At 38.9% G+C, this 20,723-nt stretch overlaps 2 protein-coding genes across 6 annotated transcripts in view; one reads left to right on the top strand and one right to left on the bottom strand.

Moving 5' to 3' along the window:
* The window catches only part of LOC119657165 (vascular endothelial growth factor D), a 38,279-nt gene extending 27,704 nt beyond the window's left edge, over window positions 1-10,575 (top strand). For 3 of the 4 annotated variants that reach the window (XM_038063951.1, XM_038063949.1, XM_038063950.1), the window contains exons 4-9: window positions 7,281-7,304; window positions 7,375-7,565; window positions 7,614-7,724; window positions 9,106-9,189; window positions 9,258-9,365; window positions 10,446-10,575. In XM_038063951.1, the coding sequence (XP_037919879.1) occupies window positions 7,281-7,304; window positions 7,375-7,565; window positions 7,614-7,724; window positions 9,106-9,189; window positions 9,258-9,365; window positions 10,446-10,511 (584 nt within the window). In that variant the 3' untranslated portion in view covers window positions 10,512-10,575. Of the gene's footprint in view, window positions 1-7,280; window positions 7,305-7,374; window positions 7,566-7,613; window positions 7,725-9,105; window positions 9,190-9,257; window positions 9,366-9,483; window positions 9,683-10,445 lie in introns of all 4 variants that reach the window. The other variant, XR_005250119.1, reaches the window with a different exon arrangement.
* On the bottom strand, window positions 20-20,455 carry LOC119657164. Of its 2 annotated transcripts, none has more exons than XM_038063947.1 (4): window positions 20,345-20,455; window positions 3,293-3,453; window positions 3,009-3,095; window positions 20-1,007 (listed from the first exon to the last, which is right to left on the bottom strand). In XM_038063947.1, exons 2-4 carry the CDS (start codon window positions 3,442-3,444, stop codon window positions 173-175), a joined length of 1,074 nt encoding a protein of 357 aa, XP_037919875.1. In that variant the 5' UTR covers window positions 3,445-3,453; window positions 20,345-20,455; the 3' UTR covers window positions 20-172. The 2 variants fall into 2 exon arrangements, with proteins under 2 accessions (XP_037919875.1, XP_037919876.1); XM_038063948.1 differs by having other exon boundaries at window positions 3,318-3,453.
* Between the last annotated feature and the right edge of the window lie 268 nt (window positions 20,456-20,723).

Below are 20,723 nucleotides of genomic sequence, written 5' to 3'. Positions count from 1 at the left end.
GTGAATGAGAGACTACATTTTAAAACATTCTTAAAAATACTCATTTATTGTCATTTTTTTGTGAAACAATATCAACTGTTCATAAAAATGTACTTTATATAAAAATCACATATTTAACAGTCCACATTAGATTTTAATCGACTATATAAAATCATGTTCTTGCCCATCGCATTTAAAATAATCTTAGTGATCTTTTTAATGATTTCATCGGTTTTTTAGCTGACTGAGATACGCCAGGTTTCGTATTTGGAATGCCATTGTCATCAGTAGTCTTTTGAAATTCTTGAAGCAAATTCCGTCGTGAAGCGGGATTACGTGATAAATGTTCGTAGATGATTAATGCGATTTGCAATTGATTGTCATGACGTCGTATTCGATAGGATAATTTCAATTTAGTTTTCCGCATATGCGGCATATTTGTGAGATCATTAGGTAAACTAGAACTTGTTACTGGTGATGAAGAGTTGTTACCACTCGAAGTTTGTGCGTTCGATATTCCATGGTATTTAGATTTGTTTTGGGAGCGTAAGAATCCAACTGATTCGAAATACATCAAATCCGAATAACCAGTATCGGATAACTGCATGTCCTGAATTTCTTGGGAGGACAACATACCATCGCCATGGCCAACTTCTGGGAGACTTAGTTTTTTCGTATCACAGTCCGATTTGTCAGTAAATTTTTGCATATATTTTTTTTTCTTTGAAGGACCTGCATCACCTGCACAATCTAAACTGTTGTCAAATCTGGTTTTCTTGGTAGGTGGTGCTTCATCTTCTTGTTCACCATGCCTTGTTATATTCTGCGGTGGCGTCGTATTATCTTCGGGAAGTGATGTAGAGAACGTTGGTGAAATTTCTGGAGTTGTTATAAATATTTTTTCCTTCCCTACCTTCGGTAAAGTAGGGGTTACAATTCTTTGAAGAGGGGTTGACGTCAGAGTATCAATTGTTAGTGATTGGCTTTCAATCTGAGAATTTACCTTGTCGATTGCGGCAACTATTCTCCTGGAAAAAAAATAAATTATCAATATACAATATTATTTTGTCGAACTCGGTCATTTTAACAAGAAAGATGTAGACGCTTTGGTAGATAACTGGCTTCCCTTCTTTAATATATGTGATGGCTATTGAAATATAAACTATAAGTTCGAGCGGGCAATCTTATAAAAGGGCAGATCCACAATACATGACAATGTCATGTCAGAAAGAACACTCCTACTCAGAAGGGGCAGGACAGGCAATACTGACTTGGTCGCAACATTACATTCCTGAGAGCAATCAGATAAGCAAAGAATGGCAGGGAAATATTGAGGTTTTGAATGCACATACAGTTCACATCTGTCGCTGTGTGATTTCCACTTGTTCCATCACTGGAAAGGCTCCAGATATTCGGACATATATGGTATGTCCCCTACTTACTCCTTTCAGTATGGGGCATCGACCTAGTGTCTAAATCGTATGTAATTTTCATTATAATAAAATTTAGCGCTGGATTGTTTTTCATTGCTTCGATAGGATAAACAGGGTGCTCAGGTCTTGTGCTCCGTGGAAAACGAAATCAGAGAAAAACCTATTGTAATTAACGGACAACTACAACTGGGGGAAGGTAGTGGCGCTGAATAAGGAGTAATTTGAAGTCCGATTGATAAAGATAATTTTACTCAACAGGTTGATTAGGTAAATCGATCTACCTTCAGCAGGTTGTAAGAATTATATATGTTCAGAAAGGTGGAAAAGGAGTTTTATGCATTTTTTCAGTAACGTAACGTATAGCCTATTGGATACAATGCGAAGAAATTTAACGAAAAAGGATAAAATAAAACCCTTACTAAGAACAAATTACAAAAGAAACTCTACTTTCACAGGGGAAATTTAAATCTGTTAAGAGTTAAAAAATCGTAATATATAAAAATCAAAAAAAAAAAAATACTAGTTAATTCTTCATATAAGAATACAATCTTCACTTTTCGGGTCATAGATTTGATCAGATATCGGACATATTTGACTGGATTGTTTTCGATTGTTCGATAACACGTTCCATAAATTCAAATGGAACGTCCGCGAAGTCAATCATCAACGTAATTCCGCAGGTTCTCAATAATATTGCAATCTGAGGATTGTAGAGGAGTTTCGTTTACCTTCAGACAATTGAACAATAAGCAAAGGCGTGGCTTCCGCACTTTATGTTGCGAGTCATTGTTTTAGTATATTTTGCATGTTTGGCAAATACCCAATTTCTCTGGGCTAGCATGATTTTTTTTTAAATTTTATGTACGTATTCGCATCCATATTCCCCTCCACGAAAACCAAATTATTCAACGCCGTCAACTCCATAACAGTTCAACATCATACAATTCCCTCGCCCGATTTTATAATGTTTTTTGATTTTTCGGCTCTAGTTTTGTGTAAGACTTTCTCCCAGCTTTTAACTTTTCCATACATGGAAAATACATTACATTTAGGCTCAAGAAAGAGTAAATTACCCTAAAATGTTCGATCTTAAAAAAGGGATTTCTGTGCAAACTCAAATTGCTTTACTTTATTGACTTCGTCGTGCTTCATAAATCATATAATTTAGCCAAACTTCGCAATTAATCCAGCGAAGTGATTTTGGGATTTTATTTCAAACCTCCAATTGTTACTCAAGCACAATTAAATTCAACCCATTACAGCCGAAGAAATCCCAGAATAAATTTGCAGGTGCTCTACTTTTTTTTGTTACTAAACCCCAAATTATTTTGGAAGAAGTCCCTTCTTATATCGTTAGAAATCGTCATTGACAGAAACTAGTCTGGTAATTGGAAGACTTCATGCTCCCTTATGGTTAAAACCATATAACTTCTTCAGGAAGAAAATACAATATCGCATCAGCGAAGTCTACAATTTCTCCAAAAAAGGAACCTAGGCAGATACAGAGTATTATTCAATTTTTTTATCAACATTGTAGCTTTTAAGTTAATACTGCTAGCCACTAACATCTGTTTGTATATATATTTTTTTACTCACGTTTGCATATGTGATGGTTTGCATTCGAATGCCGGACATTTTTCAGCCTTCTCAAAGTCATGTTCGTATTGTTGGCAGAGGTCGTATCTATAATTTAAAAATATAATATATATGAGAAACTCCATAAAAGCACTTCAAATTAATATTCAACATTTGCTTTTGTTTATTATCAAACTATCGTCCACATGCTACTTCATTCTTGAAATTATTTAACAACTTTCGTATCGGGAATTTATAATTAATTTGATTGAGTGTGAATCATGCGGGGAAAACACAATGATTACCGGTAGTAAGCACAAATGTTCGTACGTCCACGTATGGTTCGGCCAAACCACTCTAGAACTGCATTTGATGCCAGATAATGTTGTAGAAGAGCGAAGTCGGTGTTGCAAAGCCTGGTGAATTGTCTGAGAACGTTGTCTTCTCCTATTTCCATCTTTCATTTCTGCAAAGATCATAATGCATGATAAAATAACAAAAACGTCGATGAGGGAATCGAGAGTACATATGTCCGATAAATTCAAGTTTTCAGATTTCCGGTGAACTGAAAGCATGTTTTTTCACAAAGTTCGATTGTACTTGTGGCAGTGCAATATATGTGAGCCTATTATTTGAACTTATTTTATAATTCTGACACTTTTTGTGGTGAGCACTTACTTACACAATAGGTTGTAATAGAAGTTAAAAGCGCAAATAATAAAAGTTATTCAATGAAGAAATTGAACTGAATTCACTTTAACCATTGTTTTGACAGTTGTGGACTGTAAGTTTTAAAACTATTTTAGAATATTTTTAAAAGATCATAGAATTCGTTGACATGTTTTTTAGACTTGAATTATAAGTATTTAGAAAGTGGCAGCTGCTTGAAGTTATTGGGGTCTATTGGACCCCGTGTGTATCCCTCTCTTTGGCTCTGTCCGTCACATTGAATTATTCGGAACTGTTCCACCTATTAATGCTAGAACTGTGAATAAATGCAAGTTTACTGGTGGCATCCTTGATACCTGGCCTTCGCCACGTTAATAGTAAATGAGGAGTATAGAGGATTAAAATTGCACGTTGATTTTCAGAAACTACCCAACTGACCCAATCTGAAAATATCCTGATGCACCTCCTATGATATTTACGCATTAAAATCTTCTTTTTCTTCACCCTTTGTCCCGTTCACAAGCGGGGTCGGCTCGTCGTGATCGGCTTCGCCATTTGGCTCTATCGAATGCCTGATCTGGGTGCAATCTCGAGGCTTTCAAATCCCCATCCAGCGTATCAAACCACCGTTGCTTAGGTCTGCCTTTTGGTCGTTTATCATCGACTTCGATGTTCAGACCAATCTTTGCAAGTGAATTCTCGTTTGCACGAATTGCGTGACCATACCATCGAAGACGCCTCTCTCGCAACTATATATATATTTCCTTATTAGTTTTTATTGTTCATCATGCCTTTTGTATGAAAGTAAAAACTTATTCAAATCGTCTTTATCGTATGTCTGGCACAGCTTTTTTTCTCAAAAACGGCAGACATACTGTGGAATCCAATGAATGACATGATGTCTGGGATTTGGGATTTAAAGGGAGGATGGCTGCTACAAACGAAGAGAGGTTGGAAATATTTGTTTCTCTGAATATAGCTATCAAATGATAGGTCTCAATTAGTACTTTACGAAATAGGTCTTAGATTTGACATTTGCTACGAAATAGAGAAGTATAGGCGTTAAAATATACAAACGTGAAGAAAGATAGAATTAATTTTCAAAACCTAACCAACTGAAAAATCTGATGGTGACCGTACGTAAATTCCAGACCTCAAAATAAATCCTCTTTTATATCTACTCAATGAACTACCTTTAAGTTGGGGCTTAAGAATAGACTCAAAGTCTTCCATGCTTGTCCTAAAAGGCGACTAAAAGGGATGGAGACTTGTGGGCTCGTGATCTGCAAATTTCGAGACTATACTGCTACCGAAACGTCAATAACGCCTCAGATAGAGATTTACCTTACGGGTACGATCTTTGGCTATGGATTATGATTGATTTTTGAAATACGCGTACGCTTCTTAACAACGGTATCGAGCGAAAATTCCAACGATATAAGCTGGAGATTCTGGGCCTAAGCGAAATAAGATGATGGGATTCTAAAGAGTACTTCTCTCCCCTCTGCGACAATGTGCTTTTGTACTCTGTAAAATCAAGTATAGGTAGCAAGCGCGAATCCAGAGAAGAATGCTTTCTTCGAGCATATAAAGATACATGTACTTCAGGAGGAGCTTCCTAAAGGTGACATTGAGATGGTGATGAATAATCTGAATGGAAAAGTGGGCCCTGAAAACAACATGCTTGGTCGTGTGATGGGAAAAAACTGTCTTGATGACCGTCACGATAATGGTGCCAAGTATGTGAATTTCTGCAACTTCCACCACCTCGTCATTAGTGGCACATTTTTCGAGTACAACTTGCCAAATTTCAACTAACCGACACCATACGAGCAATCAGATTAATCACTTTGCGATCAGTATTAGATTTAAGAACTGTCTTGTCGTCGCGTGTTATGTCTGCAGTAGGGCTGGAGAGCTGCGACCTCAAGTTCAAAATCGATCCAGTGGTCGTTCACAAGTGGGAAAGCTATTTTGCTGGTCGGACGGTAGAACCTTGACTAACCCCCCAGGAAATGTCGATGAGCATTGGACCGCCATCAAAGGGGCTACGCAGGAACACACTCCGAATACAGACCGTGGGCACCCATTTTGAATGTGACAATTGGAAGGATGTCTGCGTATTCCCTACCATCGCAAATATAATAGCTGAAATAATCTTGGGACGCATCAGAGAGCATCTTGAAAGTTTGACTGGTAGAACAGGTTAGTTTCGTTTTGAATTCTTCTTCATTGGCCGTAGCTACACTTTACGGATCATTTTGTAATAGTGGGCAGAGTTTACATCTTCGCTTTACCTGCTCTTCATCGATCTCGAGAAGGCTTTCGACAGCGTGAGCAAGAGGAGTATTTGGCGTGCTCTACGCAAAACAAAATCAAAGTTCTCAGTCTGACGGATCATCATGCTCTCCTTATCTGCATTAATGGGCAGAGTCTCGAAGGCTTCGATTAATTTGTATTTCTAGGAAGTGTGGTTTTTGACGGCAGTGGTACCGAACTGGATGCCCGTCGATGCATTAACAGCGCTAGATCCGCTTTCACTGCTTTATCTAAAATCTCAAAATTCAATTATCACAACACCATGATCAAGTTGAGTCTGTTCTGTGCTGTTGCATGGGGATAGCACATTGAAAGTGATCCTTACTATCATTCAGAAATTCCAAGCCTATGTGGCGTGTCTGCTTGATACTATTTCGAAGAAAGAACTTGTCGAGTCAAATCAGGGTAATATGATAATCTAGGGCGAGTGCAATTTCTGACCATATTGCCTCCTACAGTCTACTCTAGTGTACTATTACGGTCTTGAACGAAGTGCTCTAACACACTTCAAGGTCCTGATCTAATATGGATTGTTGTGCCAACGATTATTATTATTATTATTAACAATTCCATTACTCGCTACGCCATGCTCGCCAAAGATGGCCGACAAGTGAGTCGCCCCAAGGGCACTTGGCGCAGAACAGTAAAGGACGAGTGCGGGAGTCTCAGGGAGCCCTGGGGTTAATTGAAGCGCATTTAAACGAATCGTAAATGATGACACCTAGGTGTGAATAGCAGCCATATGCATTTGATAGCTATTTAAATGAAGTTAACAATTTTAATATTTTAGCTGCTTATTGAAGTACAAAATATCACAGGGACATAAATCATAATATAGGCCACAGTATTGAAAAGGTTGAAGCCATGCTATTATGTATTAACAAATTTTGACTTTTCGTAAAACATCATCGAATGAGTATCATATTTAAGTGAACAGCCGGACTCCCACTGTATTAGTTCTCATCCGATTAGGGAAGGACTTATTAAAATATATCTGTGCGTTTCTATTTGTTTGTTAAACATTACTGAAAAGGTTGTGCACCCAAAATTTCGCATTTTCGACTGGTTCTTAATGTTTTTAATCTTTCCATAATATATAGTAGTATGTGGATACAATTGTCGTTTACCCATTTGAGAGTATTTTTTGCAATATTTATGTTGTTTTGGTAGAATCCTTTTTTGTGAGGCACATTTCTATTTTCTTGTATTTGCAAGTTTAGTAATAGTTATTAGTCCATCTTGTTAAGCTTTTCTTATTTTAATCTTGTGATGAAAATTGATCGGTATTTATATTATTTATTTTAGGTGATGTAGACGTTCTGCAACGAAGTAAGTATTTTGTTCAAATGTCGCATCGGCATATGCGTGTTGTGAATTAATATTTCGTATTTCAAATAAGGTATTGGCAGAAGACCAGTTCCAGCTGTTTGTATACCCAGTGATACAATTGTTAGGCTTCAACCGGATGAACCACATGCAAGTAATGTTATATACATTCCGTCGTGTACTAGGGTAAAGCGGTGTGGTGGATGCTGCAATCATGCACAGTTGGCATGTCAACCTATTGAAACTGAACAAATAACTTTTGAGGTAGTATCAATTGATCAGCAAAACACGATTTAAAAAATATTTACTTAGGTTATTAAAGAAAAATACGTGGGTGGTGGAAAGTTCGTACACGAAAATAAGGCACTCGTTGTAGTGGAGCAACATAAGCGGTGCAGATGCAGTTGTCGCAAGAAAGCTTCGGTAAGCAAACTTTTTATTAGTTAAGCTAAGACGAAAAATTATCAGTGTCTAAAATTGAAATGTTTAAAACCTTATATGAGGATTGTCCAGTTGAGAGAGCTGAAAACACCCAATAATCGGTTCCGCTTCACTCTAGGCAAATCAGCAACAGATCAGATTTTCTCTCTGCGCAAGCGATGGAAAAACTGTTGGAATATGGACACCAGTTATATTCATCGACTTTAAAGCCGCCTATGATAGCATAGCCAGGGTAAAACTGTACACGGCCATGAGAGAATTCGGCATCCCGCCGAAATTGATAAGACTGACTAGGCTGACCCTGACCAATGTGCGAGGCCAGATAAAAGCAGCAGGATCACTCTCAACACCATTGAAGGAAAGACAAAGTATATGGTGGCAACGTCAGCACCGAGGACAAATCAACCAACAACATCAAACCGCACTGGTCAAACACGAAGAAGAATAAGGATAGGAGAATACAACTTTGAGACCGTTGACAATTTTTCCTATCTAGGGTTGAAAATCACAACCGATAATAGCTACGATGATGAAATCCGCGCACGGTTGTTGTCAGCCAACAGAGCCTATTTCAGCTTACAAAGACTGTTCCGCTCGAAACGTCTCACCATAGGGTCAAAGCTCCTACTGTACAAGACTATGATCTTCCCAGTCCTCATGTATTCCTCGGAAACTTGGGTTCTTAGCAAGCAAAATTGCGAACTTTTGGCCGCGTTCGGATAATCCAGCCCGGAAAGTCTATAAGTGCAATATCTATGGTGGAAAAAGGAGACGAGGCAGACCCTGCCTAACATGGAGCGATGGCGTAGGTCAGGACGCCAGATAGCTTTTAGGGATATCGAATTGGTGTACCTCGGCGCAAAACCGGGATGTCTGGAGTCCCTTATTAAGGCAGGCCTAGAGCGGATACCGGTTGTTGCGCCGTTGATGATGATGATAAGTTCCGCAAATATGGAAATAAGAACTTAATAAAATACTCATATTATATTTGGGGTTTTAATAATATTTAAAAAAACCTATTTGGCTTCAAAACAAATCATACGAGAATGACTGTTGTGTACTCTAAAATACTGACTAGTATTATTCAAAGATGTTCGAAAGTAACGAAAGCGTTATCGGCAGTTACTCCTGAAGTAACAAATGATCCTTTTGAGAATTACTGAATGGAAAAATGTATTGAGTTTGTTCGCATGGGCATGACAAAAGGTTCTAAATATATGATAATTGGTCGTCTGAACTATTGTTTTTTTATTTGAAATTTAAAATTTTCGCAGACTTTTTAATAAATCAGTTAATGTTCAATAAGAACTGAAAGTATATTATTTTATTATTTGAAGTAAATAGAATGTTATCTATTTTCCAGGACTGTAATTCGTTTCAAAAATATATCGAGTCGCAATGTTTATGTTCTTGCACAAATTACGAGGACAGGGAGAAATGTTTGGGCGTAAGTGAATGTGTCTTTCACTAAAAATATATTTTTTAATGAAAACGGAATTTCTTTATTTTTAATAGACAATTGACCGCATTTGGGACCCAGAAAACTGTCTATGTCGATGTAAACAGGTGCATGAATGTACAACAGGAACATTTTACGATGAAAACATTTGCGGTTGCTCACCGGTAACTACTTTTTTCGTATGATTTTGTATTAAGGTTTCAAAACACTACACTTTATTTTGAGTACCTCACTCTCATGATGCAAATATGATTTGAAATGTATTTTCTTCTTCTTTTTTAGATAGACTATTAAATTGGGTTTACAAAGCATACATACATACATAAAAACTATACCCACGAATGATTAAAATTTGTTCATTCCCTTAGTTTAGTTTTTATATAAATTATGAACAGAATATCAGTAAAAAATAAACTTGCATTTACAATTACTAACTGTATAGAAATAGATGGGATGAGAAATTTTATGCGACTACATTTGTGTGAGTATAAATGGATTTTCATTCATATAGAGAGAATTGGGGAATAACCATAACTTGAATTTCGGTGGAGGAGTTCTACTTTATATTTCCTGATTTGCGAAAAATAACGAAAGATGTGGAGTGCGCCATCGAGAAGTGTTACGCTTACACCCTTCTGATTTTCCGCTAAACAAATAGAAATTCTCATTAAGCAGATGAGGCAATATTAATCTGTACATAATTATCTAACTGCATGAAGGATATCTCTTGGGTTATCTAAAAATTAATTATAAACCAGAAAATTTTCCGCCCGCATTGGTATTCGAAAAAATATGCACTGCAAACCTGGAACATGGAGCATAAGGGATAAAACAAATAGCTATACTACTCCAAGGCATCGGTTATGTGAGTGTATCATTATGGGAAATAAAGCAATTAGTAGACATCCCTTTAATAAGTTTTATTATTCAATCGTGTATTTTCACTTCTTATAATCTGCGGACAGGCAATTGCTTGAAATGTTGAATGCTTTGTTCATTTTAATGCTGACCTCCCATTAGTTTGTTCTTGTAAATGTTATGGGTAAAACAAAAAGAAGACGAAAATAATTACTTTTGATGATATCATAAATGCTGCTATAATTTACCTGCTTGTGGGCTTACACAAAATATTCCGCTTACACTAAAGTTAACTCCACCGTTCGCATTATCATGCTTTGTTGCTAACATTTTATGTGCTAGACATAAAGCATTAAATTATTAATGCACGTCTTTCTAAATTTCAGATTGCCCGTGCTGATCGCAGGAAGTTTATAATCAAGCCTACGATTGTTAATCCCGACAAAAAATAAGACTTTATCGTTAACTGATTGCAAACTATTTTAACTCATAAGAAAATATACTTTTTAAAAAATGCTTTGTATCATCTACTTTATTTGTTCCCAGGAAAAAAATTATATTAGGCTGTTATGTGGAATAGGTATTTAATATCGGAAAATGTGTGTACTTCTCGTCTCTTTGGCCAAATGTATAGCCACTTGAACAAAGGTGAACGACATGATAACGAGGCCAGAGGATGTCGTCTCCCCAATCGAGGTGTTCAAGGAAGTGCTCTACCAATCTCGAACACAAAGCACAACGGACTCCACTTGTGGTCTTCAAAATCTTCTAAACCGGCAGTTTATTGTAGTCCATATGGACTTTGCGACGACGCATACTGATAATAGCTGAAGACTCTCTGTTTGTTAATGCTGTCATAAGTCACCACATAATGAAGGAAGAAATAGGTGAAGCGCTCTCGTTCAGGGATTTATTTTTGATGTCAGGCTTGTACGCCTTTAATGATTGTCTTTGCATTGCGGAATATCCCTTTGTTTGTACTCCATATTCTTCTCATTATCCAGGTCAGTAGTTTGCAGCAATTGTACTAGATTAAATTAATTTCGCTATAACATTGCGGACTTCAGTGGACTAGACTGTAGCGCCATAGAAGAAGAACAAGGATATTTTGAATGATAATGAGCACTACAATTATATATTCTCTAGTTGGGTGTAGTATGTTCCTGAACATCATGGTAAATTGTCATTTCATGGATGATTAAAGTTTAACCACACATGGTGCGATTTAGAATTGTGTAAGCAGAAGTCACCTTCACTTTCAAATCAATTAGTGTGAGTGAACATTCTAACGTAAACATTCTTAATTGGGCGTTATAGACCCGCAACAACTTACAATCTGTCCCGTTATGTGGTATAGAAAGTAGAGAGGTGCAAACCATCACCTTAGTAGGAGATGTGATGTCACATCACTTTTTTAAAATAGTGATATTACAAAGTCGCACCCGACAGTCGCCTCTGCGAATTGTACTATGAAGAATGGTTTGATGAATTGAACGATTCATTTTAGTATTACTCTGCGATGTTTAGTAACACCTATTATCATAGGAATCGTGCTGTCATCACTTTGGGTATTGAGGCGTAATAATTTGATGTTGGATCACGCTGAGTGATGGTAATGTGATAATGATAATAATCGTTGGTGCGATAATCCAATTGGGTCTGGGCCTTGAACTAATTTAGGAGACTTCATTCAAGATCGTAACAGTACACTAGGAGGCAATGTGGTCAGCATCGTGCCCGCCCGTGATTATTATCCTGATTTGGTTCAGGTACTCTTTCACTGGTATCCGACTTTCAGTTACGATAGAAATCCCTTTGGCATATGTGAGATTTAACCGTGACCTTCCGAGGTCTAGAGGGAGGAGGTGGAGGTGCACTAGTACTTTAAGAGCATCTGCCAGACAGAACTGCAGAGCTAAATTGCGATCTTTTGTGATGCCCGCAGCTTTAGCCCGTGCATAGTATCATTTTAAAATATCAAATTAAATATCGAGAGTTAAGGTGTTCTTTTTGCCACTCATACTGCTAATTTGGTTGAAATAAACTTGTATGATACAAGCATCCTATGAACTTTACCTGCCAGAAGAAAAACACCTACCAATAAAATTTTATCCTACACTAACACAAGTTTCGGGACCTATCAAATTTCTAAAAGTGTGACCTATCCACTTGATATAGATTCAGCTCATCGTTCGAGATTTCCTCAGGCCAGAGTGCACCGATGAAAAGGCGAAAACAGATGCTAATGAAGACTTGGAGCCTTTGAGAAACAATGGTAGCGGCTTTCCACATTCTGCACCAAACTTTATATCCACGTCGGACAGGATAAACTTTGCCGTATGCTTGTTTTGTTCTGATAGGAAAAGTTTGATGTGTTTAGTAGCATTAAGGTTCAGGCACCTATCATTATGGGAAGCTTGTTCCCAGTTTTTGATGTCAGAATTAGCCAATGCTATTGACATCCCAATTGCTGGTTCCGGTCCGGATATGGGGCAAATTGAACCGTCTCCTGCTAAAGCATCCCAGAGTTCATTTCCCTCTGTACCACAATGACCGAGTTCCCAGAGTTGTTCTACCGTATTGAATCTAGAAACAGCGTTCAATCCATTTCTATATTCCTGAACGATTTTTTAATTGATCAAAGGACTGCTCAACTTCTTAAATGCAGCTTGACTATTGCTGCAGATTGCTCGTCAGTCATCCAGGACCGTTGTATATTATTCCAAGCCTACTGCTGGTTTTCATTCGAGAGGTTGACTCCAGACTCCAGAACACTGCTACCGGTATATCCTGGCATGCCTTCCTTTGGTTCATCCAGTTTTCTCTTCGTTTCAAGATAACTTCATGATATACATCCGAGAAACTGAAGGCATTGCGAAAACTGGATTCAATTTTCCTAATAACTCTTTCAATGCTGTGCCCTCGTGTCCATTGTTCCCTCATAGATCTAATCAAATTAATCTATGAACTGCTCTCATTGCAGTGCTATGAATAAACAAACCAAAGGGTTGCAAATTGAGTAATTCATTTAAATATACGCCGGATGTCGTGTTCGTGCCACCCAGACGCACAGTTCTTTGTAGTGTGGCTAGTTTACAGCGGAAACTCCTTTGTTTCATCTTACCCCATCGCAATACGGAGGCATAAGCGAACGTTGGCCCAATGATAGCAAAATATATCCGCATTACTACTTGAAGCCTAAGCCTCCACTTCGGAGCAAAGCTCGTTTCATTTTTACTTTACATGCTTGCTTCAAAGAAGATTATTATCTGTAATAACTCCCAGATATTTCATTTATTCGGAGAGTTGGAAGGTTGCAGCCCTAATTTCTGAAAAGCCAAGGCCCTGCAATTTCCTCCTTTTTATAAATAATACCATTGAGTTTTTATTCGGATTTACTGACGGTCCATGCCTGAGGCCCCAATGGTCAAGCAAATCAACGACACGTTGTATATTCCTACACGCCGTTCCGAGATCTCAACTAACAACTAGCACAGCCACATCATCCGCATACCCTCCACCCATTTGAGCAGATAGCAGTCTCTGCCATAGCATAGCATAGATCCATTTAATTAAAGTTTTATTAATACCATGTACTTTGGCGGCATCACAGAGCTTTTGGGAGAGTGGAGAGTCAAACACTCCTTCAATGTTTGAAGTTATTTGGATAGTCATCTTTCCCAGGCTTAGTTATGAAGATTATCTTAATCTTCTCCCAAGAGGAAGGCATAAAGCCTTGAGCAAGACATCCACGTAGAAGTTGCTCTAAGTGCTTTATTCGCTCCTTTAGTATCGCTGGATAGATGCTAGAATAGTTTCATCCACTCAACTTAAAATGACGGTGAAACGAGTTCTAAGAAAAGTTGTTAAAATTTCAAAGAATAACATCCAAAAATACTCCCACAAAGCGAAAGTTGAAATACAACAGAACAGAATAAGTTGGTCGAAACCCCACCATTATTGGCAAAGTTATAGTAGATCAAGGTAGTAGTGACGAATGTAGAAAACGATGAAATAAAGAAATAACAGGCGAGAAAGAACATCTTGAAGCTTTATCGGAAAAGAGAAGGTCGATTTTTGCTCCTGATCCACTTATACTGATACTGATCATAGCCGCGCAATTTAGGTAGCACAAATTGGTATCGTGAAATGGAGCATCTGTTCTTTTCTGTTGGAGATGTTGAACTGATTCTTAACTCTCATTTTGTAATCATAAGTACATAGCTGCTATTATCGTTTTCACTAATTCAATTAAGTAATAACTGAAATAAAGTGTCGTTTAGTGGCTACGAGGGACATATGTGGATGTACTCAAAATAATGGTGCAATTTTCAATGCCACCACCAGTATTGGCTCAAAAATCTATCATATTAGATATAATCACAAACATCTCCATTGGTATTTAATGTTTTCTGTTTACTCCTTGGTGGAATATAGGGCATCCACAGGGGTCAGATTGTACTTTAGTTTGACTATCAATACACTTAAGGCTGTGTAAGTGATAGGCTCACAGCAGCGAGCCAAACACGAGACGAACATAAACACCCTGACGACTGGGAGTCGAACCCAGAGCGGCGAGATTGAGAGGCTGACGCTCTACCCCCTCAACCATCGCGCCGTATTTGCAATGATGAATTTCCGTAACCGTAACCGTAATATTGAACACCCATAAACATGAGAGTCGGCTCAAATAATGATAATATGTGGTGCGAAATCGAACCAAAACCAAAATATCTCGAACAATTTCGACTCGATTTAAAAAACAAGTCGGGAAACCGGAAGCTGAACGCTTCAGGTATAAAAGGTGTTATGTGTTCTTTATGTGAGGAGCATAACGCAGTTCTCCATTGGCTGATAGCATTGACTCGAGATATTTAAATTGCTCGGTTCTGCTAATGGCAGTAAGCTGCCCAGAACTGAACGATTTAAATATCCAGGGCCAATGCTATCTATCAGCTATCAGGGTCCCAGGATGGATTTAAGGGGGGTTTTCAGTAAATTTCTAAAAGTTGGTAATATACTATTAGTAAGTTTATTTGAGCAGATATCGAAATGGGACATATTTTGAGGCCTAGATTTGATCTAAGCGCACTTTTCTGATTTTTGGGTTGGGTAGTTTCCGAAAATGAGTCCTGTCTCACTTCAAGTGCGCGCATTTTGACTCTTTACTCACGCACTTTGCAATTCACACCATAACTAATGTCAGTTTCGGAAAGTATTAATCGAGACCTTTCATGTGATACCCTACATGACTATATCCGATGAAAAAAAATTTTAAATCGCTCCTTTGCATGTATGGGGAGCGCCCCTTTAAACTCCACTTCCTAGGAATCCTGGTGAGATGGAAAACATTACCAGAAACTGCCAACAATGGGCGTAAGGGCACCTGATGTGCCCCATATTCAACATGTTTTTGTGTTCTATTTCAAAATCATGATAATGCTTCTATATGAAATCTATTCCTGGAAATAAATTTCATCTCAATATCCAGTAGATAAAGTTCGATACTACGAACACTTTCTTCTAGTTCGCACTACAAAAGCCCAAAGCAAATCCAGTATATCAATGAGCCATGAAGCTTGGACTCCTCATCTTCTGTTCTGCGCCAAGTGCTTTTAGGACGACATGTCACAACAATATAGCAACACAGATAGAACAGTCTCAACTTGATATTGGTGCTGAGATAACTACATTTTCAGATTTTAGATAGGGGAGCAAAAACGGATCTAGGGTGGTTATGAATTGCTCTGAACTGCCCCTCCTGCGTAGAGCTTAACAGATAATTCCCTCCTTCTCGAAATAAATGAAGAGCAGCTGAAGCGAAGATCTAAACTCCGCGCACTTTGAAAAGGTCCCGTATGGCGTTGATGTGGTCAATGCAGGTAGATTCAGAGCGGGAACCAGCTGGATCTCTGTTGATCAAGCTTTCGAGCTGTTTTTGATGCCTTCCAGAATTATTTTGGCTATTATCATTGCGGCAGCAAGTAGCACGCAGATACCCCTCCCATTGTTACACTCGAGACTTGTGTCATTCTTTGAAATGTTAACGATAATCTCTTTCTTCCACCACAGATACAGAGATAAATAAGCCTGTGGGGAGACCGTCATGCCCAACTCTTTTATTCCGTTTGGGTGCATTGATGCCGAAATGATTATCGTTGCCGTATGTTAGGGTGACTAACCATTTCATCCAAAAAAGGAACTTCATCGGAAATGATACGGTTAAGAATCATGGTGAAGTGTTCCTTCCACTTCCTCAGCTGCCGAATCAAAAGATTTCCCACCACATGATGCGATATTCACTTGAAAAATCATTGCATTCTACGGCATCTTCCACTCCTCTGACCTGTGCAATATCAAATTTCCTTTGTCACGGCGCACAATACGATGAACTTCCCGGGATTTCACACGGTATCAGCTCGCCATCACTAGCAGCGGTCAATAGAGCCTTCAATCCCTTCTGTTCATTGATCTACTTCCAAGATTCCGCGGTCAGCCAAATCTCCTGACACCCTTTCGGGACCAACGACCAACGTATCACCCGAGAAAGGAGATGGCGGTCCAATGCTTCCATTGACGAGTGATAGCTGGATCATATAAATGAAACCGACCATCAGCTGCTGATCCCTGTTGAGGCGATGTTAGCGCCTCTATTGTTCCGCACATCTACTCCTGGTGGTCAAACTGATTGCTCGTACGGTGTCGGTTAGTTGAAACCCAACCGGCCTTATGATAAGCTTTGTGCTTGAATAATAGTCCCAATGACGAAGCGATAGGAGCTGGAGAAATTCACAAACCTTCCACTACTATCGTTACGGCCGCCAAGACGGCCACAATGTTACCTTTAGGAAGCCTCTCCTGCACTGCGTGTAGTTTTATCCGGATTCGCATCTGCTACTGCTTGTACTGAATGTACAAAAGCACATTGCTGCAAGAGGAAGAAGAGTACTTTCCACAGTCCCAGCATCTTACTTCGGTTAAGACCAGGAAATTCAGCCATATCGTTGGAATTCTCGCTCGAGTTGAAGAAAGCGAGCATTCTGGGAACCTTCGTTACCGTTGTCGAGGAGCGTGCGCACATTCCAGAAACTATTCATGGCCCGTTTTCCAGGTCATAATTGTGCATTGTCGGCGTTTCGTAGCAGTAGAGTTTCGAAATTGGTAGGTTGCTAGCCCACAAATGTTTATCCCTTTTAGTCGCCTTTTACAACAAGCAGGGGAAATTTCTATTATGAGTATAATACAGCATATAGTACCTATGACGAACCCTTTTAGGTGGCTTATGCTGTTGCAAATTATTGCTGTTTTGCATACATAATGAATTAGCAATTAAACATTTCAAAATTATTTTTAGGAAAAATATATGAGAATTAGCAAGGTAAATAAATGCATGTGGTAAGTAGATTTAATAAAAATACTAGAAAAAAAATGTTCTAAGTTTTTTAAATATAAACTGGTTATTGATAATGCAAAAGCTGCCCCATAGAACACGAAAGCGGTAAAAATAACTATAAATTTCCCTATTTTGGTGGCCCATACACTCAATATGGTGTTGACATTGCCATCTCTGAGGGTTTCTGTGATGCCATTAAAGAAATCGAGCGATTGGATGGCCGGCTAATGAAGCTCGCCATTATATCAGCTGATCGCAATATTCACTTCTTCACCGCATACGCACAATAGACAGGTCGACCTGATGCCTTCTGGCAACTTCTCGATACAAAGACCTGAAATGTGCCTGCTGATGAATATGTCATCATGGCGGGCGACCTTAACCGTCATGTGAGTGAAAAGGCAGACGGAAACAGGTACCACGGGGGAAGAAGTTTGGAGTGCAGATGGTTCATCAAACGAATGTCTCGTCTTTCTATATTTTATAGTGGGCAAACGCAAATCAACTATATTCTCATATGACGCCCACATTTTACCATCGTCACTGACTGCAAAGCCGTCCTCTATGAAACGAACGCACCTCAACATCGATCGTCGATTGCTGTCGAGCGAATCAAGCCACCAATAAAACAGAGTGAGGAACGCACTGGCCCGCCACGCACTAAATGGTGACGATTTCATGAAAGAAAAAATGTTCTCATTTACACGATTGCCAATCATTACAAGTGTAGAATAATTGTGCCACCATGTTCAAAACACCATCCAGCGGCCTATGCCACTCTCGGGTTTACCAAGCCAGGTAAGCGGTTCATCAACCGGGATATTTGGCCTTGGAATGACGATATCGAAATGAAAGTCTCTGAAAAGAAACGCCTCGGCCACAAGTTTCTCGACGATGAAAAGCTCTCGAAAACGTTCCAGACCCAACACTATGGTTCAGTGAGCTCTTAAATCGGGTTATTGAGGAACGTAGAACACCATCTGACAGGTTCCAATATGGAAAAAGAAAGGTAATCTAGCAGAATGTTCAAATTACTGACCGATCCGGTTGCTTCTCATACCGTGAAGATTTTTGAATGCATTTCTGACAACCGTATTCGTGACATTGTTCAAATAACCGTGAATCAAGTCGGGTTTGTCAAGAACTGCGGAACTACTGACGCAATACAAATTGCGCGGTTACTCATGGAGAAAGCCCGTGAGAAACATCGTCCTCTTTACATTGCACTTCTGGATCTAGATAAGGCCTTTGACTGTGTGCCACATGAACTCATCTGGTATGCTCTACGACGACACCTATTGTCAGAAGAACTTGTGTGCTGTGTTAAATTGCTCTACCAGGATTCGAAGAGTAAAGTTCGAAGTGTCGTGGATATATATATCTGCCCATTTCTTTATTCTTGTTATGAACACTGCCACATGGAATACCCAACGTCCAGTGCCCTATACAATGCGTTATGCAAATGATGTTTTCCTGGCGTCTCCTAGCAAGGATGATCTCGAGCAACTTGTCCAAAAATGGAATGATCACCTGATGCAGCACGGTTTCAGATTGAATCTGAATAAAACAGAATTTCTGTCGCCTGATCTCATTAAACATGAAACTATCATTGTCAGAACTGAGTGATTTATATATTTCGGGTCAATGTTATCTGCCACTGGAGAACTGCGTGACGAAATTGCTTCACGCATTAGTGCAACCTGAATGACAATTGATTTTCTTTGTAATCGACGTATCAACGCATGTCTCAAATCTATAATTTACTCCAATATCGTTCGCTTTGTTGCCCTCTATGGTATTGAGTGTTGGCCGACTATAAAAGCCAATGAACGGCGTGTTGCGCTAATCGAGACGACGATGCTGCCTTGGACTAGTGGCGTGATACGCTTTGAACACATCCGAAATGAGGATCGATATGGGGTTGCCCCGAATGTGGAAAAACTGCGAGAAGCATCTTTGATGGTATGGCCACGTTATTCGCACCAACGAGAATTCACTTGCCAAGATTGGTCTGAACATCCAAGTCGATAGTAAGCGACCAAAAAAAGGCCTGCCGAAACAACGGTGGCTTGACACGCTAGATGGGGATTTGAAAGCCTTGCGGCTGTATCCAGATCAAGCCTTTGAGGAAATAAAATGGGGAACCCGGTCACGACAAGTAGACTGCGCTTGTGAATGGGACAAATGCTAAAGAAAAAGAAAGCAGCAGAACAGGTTCATAATAACGAACAGGTTGTTTTATTTTGTTCGCTATTCCTAGAGGTTACTGCATCTCAGATCAGCGAAGCTACTAGGGAAAACCGTTTTCAATTATACTTTTTCACCTCTTTCTTATGCTAGGGCAAAATTTTTGTTGAATCTTTATACAATTGAAGCTGGACATAAACTAATCAGAAGAGCTGTAAGACACCGGAGCAGGGAGTTCCTTCAAGCTAGGATACGCCAGTGAGCTTATGCTGTTTGTAAGAAGTCAGTCATGTTCTTGGGAGAATAAGACCTTCAATTTAGCGAAGGATACGAAGTTGATAAATGAAAGCAAAAAACGTACGTATTGAGCAAGTAAGGTCACTAACTTCCAGACACTCGGGCTATACGGATTGGAATAAATTTTGAGTCTTACTTCGGCTCATTTAGGGGGGATTAGAGCAGCTAGTCACTTTTTCGGGAATAGTTATGATGTCTCAAACTCAGCCCTGTGTTATATCCACTACGAAAAACAAGCCAAAATTTTAAATGCGTTAATAAATCTTGAGCGTTGCGGCGCGGGCTAACGATAAATGACTGTCAAACAAGCGGTTCTTCAATTGGGATTTGAAGTTACGTGGCAATACTGCATAATACGTGTGTCTATTGAAGTTGAAACATAAAGGAAATTGATATCAATATTCTCACCTGTGAAAGCAAATAAAATTTAATTCATAAAATTCGCATTTTACTAAGCCGTTGGACTACCGATTGCGTATACAAAATCACTTGACACTGACAGTTGCTGCTTGATCAATTTGAATAGTTGGCAAACATGAGCAGTCAACAAAACACCTACAGGACTGTGATAAAGAATAGTTTTGGCATTTAAGGGTTTCTTTAAAAAAAATTCGAAATAGTCAATCTTTACGATTTAACTTTACTTTAAGATTGAAATATATATTTTATCAGGGACAATATTGAGCTCCCTCTGTACGTCAAAAATGTTGACTAATAGATTTGTTTTTGAACATTGGCAGTAGTGGCTGTTTGAAAATCGCTCGTAAACGGAAAGTATTCGGCATTT

Source organism: Hermetia illucens, chromosome 5 (genome assembly GCF_905115235.1).
Source record: "Hermetia illucens chromosome 5, iHerIll2.2.curated.20191125, whole genome shotgun sequence".
NCBI classification, from domain to species: Eukaryota; Metazoa; Arthropoda; class Insecta; order Diptera; family Stratiomyidae; genus Hermetia; species Hermetia illucens.
This window is presented reverse-complemented; position numbering and strand designations above follow the sequence as displayed.

Coding starts and splice junctions, on each gene's coding strand:
- LOC119657164 (XM_038063947.1), bottom strand. CDS start 3,444: ATGGAAATAGGAGAAGACAACGTTCTCAGACAATTCACCAGGCTTTGC. Junction 3,096..3,292: donor AACATTTGTGCTTACTACCG/GTAATCATTGTG, acceptor TTTAAATTATAG/ATACGACCTCTGCCAACAAT. Junction 1,008..3,008: donor AAACCATCACATATGCAAAC/GTGAGTAAAAAA, acceptor TTTTTTTTCCAG/GAGAATAGTTGCCGCAATCG.